Source organism: Pempheris klunzingeri, chromosome 24 (assembly GCF_042242105.1).
Source record: "Pempheris klunzingeri isolate RE-2024b chromosome 24, fPemKlu1.hap1, whole genome shotgun sequence".
NCBI classification, from domain to species: domain Eukaryota; kingdom Metazoa; phylum Chordata; class Actinopteri; order Acropomatiformes; family Pempheridae; genus Pempheris; species Pempheris klunzingeri.
In genome coordinates, this window is record NC_092035.1 from 5,090,842 (window position 1) to 5,102,476 (window position 11,635).

At 44.1% G+C, this 11,635-nt stretch overlaps 1 protein-coding gene across 1 annotated transcript in view; it reads right to left on the minus strand.

Annotated features, from left to right (window-relative positions):
- Positions 1-5,497: 5,497 nt before the first annotated feature.
- LOC139223837 (SLAIN motif-containing protein 1-like) overlaps positions 5,498-11,635 on the minus strand; it is a 13,131-nt gene continuing 6,993 nt past the window's right edge. Inside the window, exons 3-10 of the mRNA XM_070855838.1 lie at positions 11,216-11,359; positions 10,999-11,112; positions 9,751-9,903; positions 8,174-8,545; positions 7,446-7,457; positions 6,700-6,849; positions 6,270-6,588; positions 5,498-5,573 (exon numbers count right to left, since the gene is read on the minus strand). Of these exons, the coding sequence (XP_070711939.1) occupies positions 5,498-5,573; positions 6,270-6,588; positions 6,700-6,849; positions 7,446-7,457; positions 8,174-8,545; positions 9,751-9,903; positions 10,999-11,112; positions 11,216-11,359 (1,340 nt within the window). The remainder of the gene's footprint in view (positions 5,574-6,269; positions 6,589-6,699; positions 6,850-7,445; positions 7,458-8,173; positions 8,546-9,750; positions 9,904-10,998; positions 11,113-11,215; positions 11,360-11,635) is intronic.

Genomic DNA, 11,635 nt, shown 5'->3' on the forward strand with positions numbered 1-11,635 from the left:
GAAACATGCACTTCAGTTGGGATTTGAACCCATGTGTCAAGATAACCTGCCAGCTCCTTATCTGACTGAGCTAACTGTGAAGTTACTTTGTCATGTGTTGGAAGTTGTACTTGTTGTGTTTGTCAGCACTGAAGAGGAAAGTAAAGTAAAGAGGATCAGAGGGGATTTGAACCCATGTGTCCCGATGACGTGCCAGCTCCTGATCTCACTGAGCTGACTCTGAAGTTTCTTTGTCATGTGTTGGAAGTTGTACTTGTTGTGTTTGTCAGTGCTGAGGAGAAAAGCTGGAGGAAAAAGATGGCAAGTTAAAAAGAAGTGTGCGTTTTAGTGGCGATTTGAAGCCATGCGTCCAGGTGACCTGTCAGCTCCTGATTTCACTGAGCTAACTCTGAAGTCAGTTGAGTGTGTGTTGGAAGTTGTACTTGTGTTTGTCAAGACTGAGGAGAAAAGATGAAGGAAAAACATGGGGAGTTAAAGAGAAACATGTGTTTCAGTTGGGCTTTGAACCCATGTGTCCAGGTGACCTGTCAGCTCCTTATCTCACTGAGCTAACTGTGAAGGTACTTTGTCATGTGTTGGAAGTTGTACTTGTTGTGTTTGTCAGCACTCAAGAAGAAAGTAAAGTAAAGAGCATCAGAGGGGACTCAAACCTATATCGCCAGATAACCTGTGAGCTCCTTATCTCACTGAGCCAACTGTGAAGTTACTTTATCATGTGTTGGAAGTTGTACTTGTTGTGTTTGTCAGCACTGCGGGGAAAAGTAAGGTAAAAAATGCAAGACTGGATTCGATCCCATGTGTCCAGATGATGCGGCATCGCCTTATCGCACTGAGCTAACTCTGAAGTTACTTTGTCATGTGTTGGAAGTTGTACTTGTTGTGTTTGTCAGCACTGAAGAGGAAAGTAAAGTAAAGAGCATCAGAGGGGATTTGAACCCATGTGTCCAGGTGACCTGTCAGCACCTTATCTCACTGAGCTTACTCTGAAGTTACTTTATCAAGTGTTGGAAGTTGTACTTGTTGTGTTTGTCAGCACTGAGGGGGAAAGTAAAGTAATAAAGTATGAGAAGGGTTTCGAACCCATGTGATCAGATGACTTGTTTGCTCCTGATCTCATTGAGCTAACTCTGAAGTCACTCAAGAGTGTGTTGGAAGTTGCACTTGTGTTTGTCAACACTGAGGAGAAAAGCTGGAGGAAAAAGATGGCAAGTTAAAAAGAAGTGTGCGTTTTAGTGGCGATTTGAAGCCATGTCTCCAGGTGACCTGTCAGCTCCTGATCTCACTGAGCTAACTCTGAAGTCAGTTGAGTGTGTGTTAGAAGTTGTACTTGTGTTTGTCAAGACTGAGGAGAAAAGATGAAGGAAAAACATGGGGAGTTAAAGAGAAGCATGTGCTTCAGTTGGGATTTGAACCCATGTGTCCAGATAACCTGTCATCTGACTGAGCTAACTATGAAGTTGCTTTGTCATGTGTTGGAAGTTGTACTTGTTGTATTTGTCAGCACTGAAGCGGAAAGTAAAGTAAAAAATGCAAGAGGGGATTCAAACCCATGGTTCTAGATAACCTGTCAACTCCTTACCTCACTGAGCTAACTCTGAAGTGACTTTTTTACGTGTTGGAAGTTGTACTTGTTGTGTTTGTCAGCACTGATGAGGAAAGTAAAGTAAAGAATGCAAGAGGGGCTCCGAACACGTGTCCAGATGACATGTTAGCTCCTTATCTCACTGAGCTAAGTCTGAAGTTGCTTCCCAAAGTGTTGGAAGTTGTACTTGTTGTGTTTGTCAGCACTGCGGGGGAGAGTAAGGTAAAACATGCAAGAGGGGACTCGATCCCATGTGTTCAGATGATGTGTCAGCTCCTTATCTCACAGAGCTACCTCTGAAGTTGCTTTGTAGTGTGTTGGAAGTTGCACTTGTTGTGTTTGTCAGCACTGCGGGGGAAAGTAAAGTAAACAGTGCTAAAGGGGATTTGAACCCATGTGTCCAGATGACATTTGAGCTATTTATCTCACTGAGCTAACTCTGAAGTTACTGCATCATGTGTTGGAAGTTGTACTTGTTGTGTTTGTCAGCACTGAAGAGGAACGTAAACTAAAGAGTATTAGAGAGGTTTCGAACCCATTTGCACAGATGACCGGTCAGCTTCTGATCTCACTGAGCTAACAGTGAAGTTGCTTAACAGATGGAAGTTGTACTTGTTGTGTTTGTCAGCACTGATGAGGAAAGTAAAGTAAAGAATGCAAGAGGGGAGCCGAACACGTGTCCAGATGACATGTTAGCTCCTTATCTCACTAAGCTAACTCTAAAGTTACTTAGCAATGTTTTGGAAGTTGTACTTGTTGTGTTTGCCAGCACTGAGGGTGAAAGTAAAGTAAAAAGTGCTAAAGGAGATTTGAACCCATGTGTCCAGAGGACATTTGAGCTCCTTATCTCACTGAGCTAACTCTGAAGATACTTAGCAATGTGTTGGAAGTTGTACTTGTTGTGTTTGTCAGCACTGAGGGGGGAAAGTAAAGTAAAAAGTGCTAATGGGGAATTGAACCCATGTGTCCAGATGACTTTTGAGCACTTTATCTCACTGAGCTAACTCTGAAGTTACTTAGCAATGTTTTGGAAGTTGTACTTGTTGTGTTTGTCAGCACTGAGGGGGGAAAGTAAAGTAAAAAGTGCTAAAGGGGATTTGAACCCATGTGTCCAGATGAAGTTTGAGCTCCTTATGTCACTGAGCTAACTCCGAAGTTACTTAACAATGTTTTGGAAATTGTACTTGTTGTGTTTGTCAGCACTGAGGGGGAAAGTAAAGTAAAGAGTATCAGAGGGGATTCGAACCCATGTGTCCAGATGCCCTCTCAACGCTTGATTTCACTGAGCTAACTCTGAAGTTACTTTGTCACATGTTGGAAGTTGTACTTGTCAGCACTGATGAGGAAAGTAAAGTAAAGAATGCAAGAGGGGATCCGAACACGTGTCCAGATGACATGTTAGCTCGTTATCTCACTGAGGTAAGTCTGAAGTTGCTTAACAAAGTGTTGGAAGTTGTACTTGTTGTGTTTGTCAGCACTGCAGGGGAAAGTAAGGTAAAAAAAATGCAAGAGGGGATTTGATCCCATGTGTCCAGATGATGTGTCTCACTGAGCTAACTGTGAAGTTACTTTCATGTGTGTTGAAAGTTGTACTTGTTGTGTTTGTCAGCACTGAAGAGGAACGTAAAGTAAAGAGCATCAGAGGGGATTCGAACCCATGCATCCATGTGACTTGTCAGCTCCTGATCTCACTGAGCTAACTGTGAAGGTACTTTCATGTGTGTTGGAAGTTTTCCCTTTTGTGTTTGTCAGCACTGAGGGGGGGAAAGTAAAGTAGAAAATGCAATAGGGGATTCGAACCCGCCTGATCTCACTGAGCTAACTCAGAATGTCCTTTCATGTGTGTTGGAAGTCGTACATGTTGTGTTTGTCAGCACTGAGGAGGAAAGTAAAGTATAGAGCATCAGAGGGTATTCGAACCCATGTGTCCAGGTGACCTGTCAGCTCCTGATCTCACTGAGCTGACTCTGAAGTCAGTTGAGTGTGTGTTGGAAGTTGTACTTGTGTTTGTCAGCACTGAGGGGGGAAAAGTAAAGTAAAAAATGCGAGAGGGTATTTGAACCCATGTGCTCCTATTACCTGTTATTTTCTGAGCTCACTGAGCTAACTCTGAAGTTGTGTTCATGTGTGTTGGAAGTTGTCCTTGTCGTGTTTGTTGTGATTTCTGTCTTCACCACAGGAGCTTTGTGTGGCTGAGCTGATCTGACTGAGCTAATCTAGGAACTTGAAGTCTACTGGATATTTGTTGGACTTATTATTCACTCCTTCGAGGAGAAAAGTGTGAGAGCAGAGGCAGGACTTGATTGATTTAAAGTCAGCTGCTTCCATACTGACCTGCTCATGAGGACACATGCTTCCTGCTTTGCTGCTCTTTTCTCCACATGGTTGAGGAGAAAGGGAGACTCCTGACATGTGGATGTTTCCACCTGGTGGTAGAAGTTCATGCAGCACAGTGAGGTTTTAATTCAGAGAACAAGCTTGAAATCCTGAATGACAGCACTACAATGGTAGAATCTGACTGTAATGTTCAAAGAGAAATCAACAGTTAAATACATATACTACAGTATATGTAACAGTAAACAGTAGCAGGAGCATGTGCGTTATACAAATGTATTTATATTTTTTTCATTTAGTTTTGCAGAAATGTAAATATATGCAATTGTCAGCATTAATGTCTTGTTTAGGATTTCAAGCTGGTTCTCTGAATTAAAACATCACTGTGCTGAACTTCTAACACCAGGTGGAAACATCCACATGTCAGGAGTCCCTTCAAACTGTGGCCAGTGTGGAATCTGGTTCACTGGTTATGGTTGAGGGTTGTGTGTTTATATTCAGTAAAGGAAAAGACACATCTTTAATTAAGTGTGTTTTATTAAAACGTTTCACTCATTCAGTCCATCACAGTAACAAAAGTGTCAGGATTTAGTGAAATGTGCCACGGTGACAGTCATTTAAAAACACAAATCAAATATTACAAACAAACAGTGCTACATTATGCCGTGTAGAAAGTGTGAAATCTCCCAGAAACATTTAAGTACCTTTCCCCCCCTTAAATCTAGAAAAGAAAATGCAAAAGGAAGTGCAAACATCAGTAAACAGAACATAAAAAACATCAGTAAGTTCAGAGATTTTACAAAGTGCAACAAGAACAGATCCCTCGTAGGTGGTGAAGCAGTGTTAAAGAGTTAATATGCACAAAGTGTTGTGACACCATGGTGAGACAGTTCTGTAAACACATTCAGACATTTTCCTTTTGGTCAAAGTGGACATTTAAAATTCAATAATATTGCATCAATATATATATATGTATGTATGTATGTATGCACACTTAATAGTTAGCTTTGTACATGAATACACACTTGCTTGTAAAAATTAGACCAAATGTGCCCAAACTAACAGGGACTGATTCAATTTTTAGCAGCATCATTGGCGCTTGTTGCCAGAGGGAAAAAACCTGATTAATCAAAACATTTTATTCAAAATAAATATATAAATACAGTATCATTAGGCTCATTTCATAAAAACTGGCAGCCCTCTTTAGCAGGTTAGTATTACCGGTGGTTTATTGCACAAGAGCAACAGGGAACATCTCCCCCTTGGCACAGACCAAACTGGGAGTGTGGAGCGGTCAGGGGAATCAGACCTGACACGCACACACTCAAATCCCGAGGAAAAACAACAAGCCTTCCCCGACAAAATTCTGCATAAAATTAAATGGATGACGTGAGAGATCAGTTCGGCCGTCGCCCGTTCGTTTTAACGTTGACTATTCTATGCAGGATCTCGGATTCAACAGTTAACTTTTTGGTCAAACCCACTCAAATGTCCCCAAGCAGACCTTTTCTCTGTTGAGGTGTAATGTGTTACCCCAGCCAGCGGGGTGCCACTGCTCCGCTGCACCGCTTCCTCCGCTCATCAGTAGCAGCCGTCTCTCCAGGTGCTGTCACGAAGGGCACTGAGGGTGGACAAGCTCTTTGGAGGCGTCAGTAAACTGAGGAAGTGACAGAAAGCAGCTGGTCAGATAGATGAGGGGATGTTTCAGCCTACTGCTTCAGCAGCACACATGTCCAGACTGGAGATGCAAAGAAGCCACAGTTCTATCTGGTGTGCAGGTACAGTGGCTGCTAAATAAGATCTGATGAAGATACGTTATGCAAAAGCAGTGGAGCACAAAAGAAAATGAATTTGGACAAAAGAGGTGAAGAAGCTACAGCGAGCAGCTCTGTCAGGCAGGACAGCAGCAAACATGCTGATCTCCAGCAGGTACAGATGTTTATGATGGCCAGCGTCTTAGTTTAGCATGTTAGCATTTGCTATTTAGCACTAAATACAAAGTACAGCATTAGTTAAGAAGGTATTCAATTGGAAACCAGCGTACTGGATGAGTAGAGAAGTTAAAGGAAAATGACAAAACTTTAGGAGATGTGAACATGTGCACCACATTTCATGGCAGTCCATCTAAAATAAAGAGTAAATATAAAGCTCATCAGGACAATAGAGGAAAAATGTCACCAGTTAGTTGGATTCATCCTCTGAGCACCATCGATGTCTGTATCAATCAGAAATCTATCAAATAGGTGTTGAAAGGATTCAGTCTGGAGCAAAATGGTGGACCAACTATTAAAACTAACGTGTTTGTAGAATCTTTAAGGTCTGTTGCATCTTTAAGGAAATTAAAAGGGTTCACCTTCGTGCAGGTTGGGCCAATTTGCGGGGGGTGGAGCTTGTGGTGCCAACAAAGGAGGAGGGGCGGGGCAGGCCGCTGCGGGGAGTGGCCGGAGTGGAGGTGGGCGCCCCCCCTCCGCTGGGTGGTTTACTGAGTGTGGGGATCCCGCTGCCCCCCCCGCCGCTGCAGCTCAGAGACTGGAGGCTGGTGGAGGTCGGCATCGAGGCCGAGCCCTTGATGGTGGGACTGACGTAGGCGGTGGCTTTCAGCGGTTGCCGTGACAACGAAGTGAAGTTCCCGACGCTCTGGACCCTGTTCTGCAGGTGGCCTGGGGAGGGGACTTGGAGGTGGAGGGGGTGACAGGTGAACAAGCAGAGAAGAAGCTGAATTTAACAAACCTTCTGCATGAGTTATATTTCAGAATAAAAAATGAAGTAAGCTGGTGTCTTACTGGAGGACTGCAGTCGGGCCAGCCCGCTGGACGAATCAAAGCTCTGGCTGTTACGAAGCAAAGAAGGGGAAGCACTAGGATTGGTTGGAATGGGCACACTGGGCATGCTGGGAGCTCTGACAAGGTTAGGCATGCTCCTCCGCAGCTTATCTGACAGACACGGACAGATACGCCAACACAAAGGGAAAGACAGGAAGTCAGAAGACACACTAAAGCTGAAGTTAATGTAAAAATAGAGCTGTTTTACAATACAAAGAAACAATACAATATAGCTTTAAATATAGTTCACATTATACAGTACAGTGTGAGCTCTTCTCCTTTTACTACGACTCCATCACTTAAGACGGCACATAAAGCTGGCTGTGATCTCCGTCACCGTAACAACAGTTTCCTGCCCCCCAGTCAGATATACACTCGTAACTCTAATCCTATCAAAGTCCCTCGTCTCAGAACAGAAACACACGCCAGTCTGGGAGCTTTAAGGGCGGATGTACAAGAGGCTTAGAGTTATTATTAAATGGGTTGGACATCGTTGTGGGGCAGTTTAGGGCATCAACGCAAGATAAGAGAGCAAAGGCAGAATACTGATCAGAAACAGAAAAAAAAACGTGTAAGTAATGAATTAACTGGTTTAACGTTGTCTTCAATCGCAGAAAAGTTGGATTAACGTCCAATAACAAAACGTTCAGTGTTTATGAGGTTAGACACATTAACTGGTATTTTGACTTGAGTGGAAACCAACTTACTCTCATATTCGGCTGGACGCCATGACGAAGTTTCCCCAAAACAACACACACACACGTTTATACAAATACACACATGAATATTTCACGTACAAAACATGTAAACAAAGAGATAACTGATTAGTGCTGAAATGTGACAGAAATCACAGTGGTGCATTTCAGAATCAGCATGTTTCAACCTCAAGTTTATGACACCAAAATATAACAAAAGAACTCTCTGAACAGGTAACAGGCATTATGGGAAGTGCAACCACCTGAAACGCGATAGTATATTTAATGAGTTTTTGGCCATTTTGGGGAGAAGCTGGAAACAAAAAAAACGGTATGTCGGTATGTTTGGCGCCATAAGCTACCAAGTAAAATTTTGAGTCTCCTTTAAGCTCCGTTTTGGCCTCCACCATCCCCTGAGGGAAATATGTGGCTCTTTTACCACTAAATGCTACATAAGCTAGTCACTAACATTGGTTGTGTGTCATTTAGTGCTGGGCAGGCTGTGTACAGTTGGTATATCACAGCTTTTTCTCTGAAAACTGCTTCCTGCTGTACGTGATAACAACATAAATGAGTGAACTAAAACCAAAACAATGACCTGAAAGGCTCTAAACTGACAAAACATGCAGTGCTGCTGATAATTCTTCATACTACACATATTAATGTGATCTATTGTTAATCTGAAGATTCCAGATTCTAGATTTTAAAGAGGAGACATTGTCAAAAGTGTGTTTTCTCACCTGATCCTGGTCTGAAGCCCTGCTGCTCGGCTACGCTGAAGTTGCCCAGACCCAGTCCCGGGGGCTGGGCTTGGGGCTGAGGTTGAAAGACGAACCCAGCGGAAGGGTAGGGAGGGGTGGAGGGGGTGGAAGGAGGGGTGGCCAGGCAGCTTGTGCTTCTTCGCCAGTCTCTGATGCTGGAGAAGGTGTGGGAGTGCGGCAGGCGGGTGAGGCGTGGCTGCGGCGGGGGCAGGAGGCCGTAGTCTTCGTCGTCCTCCTCGTCTTCCTCCTCCAGGTCGGGGCCGGCGCTGAGCTGGCTGAGCTGGAAGCTGAAGCTCTGGCTGCGGCGGTTGGCCAGGACGGACGACGTGCTGGCGTAGTCCTGTCGTAGGCCTGGGGGAGCGAGATATGAGCACCAGCATGCAAAACACACACACACACACGCACACACACACACACACAATCATCACCTCCTGGGGTTAATGAAGCTGAAGTAGCGATGAGCTCTGAGATCTGGTGCCATATGTTAAAATATTAGAAAGGAAGGAACAATAGGGACAGATGGAGAGCAGAAGAAGTGAGTCGGACTCTAACAAGCAGAAAAAAAACAGCCAGAACAGAAGAAACAATCCAATTTGACTAGCTTTTGGTTCAAATTCAGATCAAACAAACATACAGTAATGTTAAAGATTCACTTAATAAACTTGTTGTTATAAGAAATTCTATAAAAAAACGACTGTATTGAAAGTTTACATTAAATACAGTATTTTTATAGTCTTGGATCAGATGTATCTGGAGCATTATCTTACTAATAAGTAAGAAGGTAAACTTATTAAATAGTACATTTTAAATAGATTTCAAACTGTTCAACTTTGTTGTAGCCAACAGTTAGACACTTCAGGACAAAAGCAACGCATCTTTGTACAAAGAAGTGCAGAAGTGCAAAGTGCATTCAGCCATCTCGATGCAAGAATCATGCAAGTACATTAACTCCATCAAATACGGCCCCTGTGAGACTAAATCTCTTATATACACACACACACACACACACACACACACACACACACACACACACACACACACACACACACACACACACACACACACACACACACACACACACACACACACACACTCCTCAAACTGCATTATTATAAACTGGAAAAAAAATTAAGTAATTTAAATGTCAACACAAACTGTCTTCTCACATATTTTCCCCAGTTTCTAGTTCGCAAATCTAAATTAGACTTTCCAAAAATTGCCATGGGGAAAAAATGGACTTGTCAAACCAGGAAAAACACATTACTAATAGTAACTAAGTCCAAAATGGTCTATTCAAGCCTAAAGTCGCTCCATATTTTCTGCTGCAGTGTCTCCACCCTCCGTTTGGGAACCACGGACCTAAAATAAGGAACAATACAGCCAGCATGCTGGGGGCCAGGTTCCCTGCAATTTGGAGTTTTAATTATATACCATTTCTCAGAAGAAGAGAACAGAGATCCTGCCATTAGGCCTGTTAAACCTCAGCAGGAAGAGCCGATGACTTCACCTCCTGAGCATCTCATAGTCTTAGAATTTAAGCAGAGTGGATAACTTACTCTCCTCCTGCAGTCGGGCCATGACCTGGACGTCAGTGAGGTCTTGCAGTTTGTATCCCAGAGTGATGGAGTCGTCCTCCACCTCCGAGGACCCGAGGTCGCTGTCCATGGATGACTGGGGGCTGAGGGCTGCTGAGCGCCGGAGGCTGCGGCCTTCAACCGGAAAAACAGCATAAAGAAAGAAAGTTTGTCAGATTTCCTCACTGACAACTTCTTCCTGATCTCGTGACTCATTTCTGACACAAACACTGTTCGACAAGTGAGACAGTAATGACAAAAGCACCCTCTACTAATGGATGTGATACTTGGCTCTGAGAATTAACGGTCTATTAAGCACCAGTGAGGCAGAAACTTTATCAGAGAGGTTATACCAATGATATTTTTAATATCCGCCCACCATGACTTCTCTCTAGAATAATTCTCTCCACCATCTGTCGCATTTTAATTAGTTTCCCACATTTTGCTCTCATGTGGTCACTCTGGCCAAGATTTCTTCTCAAAAAGTATCAATCAGATGTTACAAAACAGTGTAAAACAGAAGACATACACAGAGATAAAGATTCTGGGGAATATGATTGAACAATTTTATCAGTTTAATTGAAATACTGAAATAATATATTTGGTTGGTGGAATTTGGACTTGATATCTGTAAAATCCTGGCTATGGCCCTGAATTACATAACATCATACTGGTGACACACAGCTGGGGCGGAGGGATGAAAGGCAGTTTTATATTTGGAACCACACACAGCATATCGGAAAAGAACAAACAGGCAGGAGAGGAGGCCCTGCGTTTTTAATGCCACATTGCTGTTTGGACTAGCACCATCATGGAATTGAGCCGTGGGCAAAAAAAAGCCACCAGTGCGCCCCCGTGGCAGTTAGTTCCTGCTGCTACATAAACACTCAGCAGTCCTCCAATGTGGCCTCTCTCGTTCCCCTGCAGCTCTACTGTGTCTGGAACTTCACTTGTTTTCCATCACGAATAATGCACAAAAGGAAACGTTGCTTGAAGCCACAGAGAAAAATATATTCTCTCACTCCCACGACTTCACCAGACAGCACAGTCGAAATAATATCTAAAAAGCTTGCGGCTGACCCAGTTCTGCACCAGCGTCTCTACCTGCACGCTCATATTGGGATTACTACAAGCGGCAGAGTATTTAGTCTCATCTTCTGCTCCGCACGGGGCAAGAAAAGCAGCACAAACGCAACGCGGAGCGTCGGGAGAGGCGGCGCTGAGGCTTACTGCGGCTATGAGGGAAGAACGTGGGAGTCCTCTCAGCTACGGGGGAGAGCTCCTTCCCTACAGGACTCAGGGTCTGGTGGAGGGCCGGGTGGAGCGGGGAGGAGAAGGATGGAGCTGAGGGAGGAGAGGAGGGTAGAGAGAGAGACAACTCAGACTGAGCAAGAATAGGATGTGAACTTAACACTGGACATCTGAGACGCGTGCGATGAACGGTTACCATATCTATCAGACGACTGCGGGGTGGAGCAGGGTTTGGCCGGGGGGGAAGCACTGATGGGTGACACTCCGGCCACTCGACTCAGAGGGGGGCCTGGGGAGGAGGAGGGAGAGGGGCTGGACAGGGAGCTCCGCCACCTGGAGACTGAAGAGGGAGGAGAGGAAACATTACAGGACACACCTTTACAGTGGTGTGTATCACACACGTCAATCACAAAAATATGTCACAGAAAAATAACCAAACGTGCTTCTGTCAGTATTAACACTGCATTTCCTTGTGACAGGAGTAAGGAGGTGTGTGGGAAATGTAGTCTCCCACTGTGCAGCAGATTTCTGGCTGAACTACATTTTCTGGGGATTGAGCAGCTAATGCAATAATGTTTTCTTGCCTTCCTTCGTCACGCACTGCCCTCCTCACACC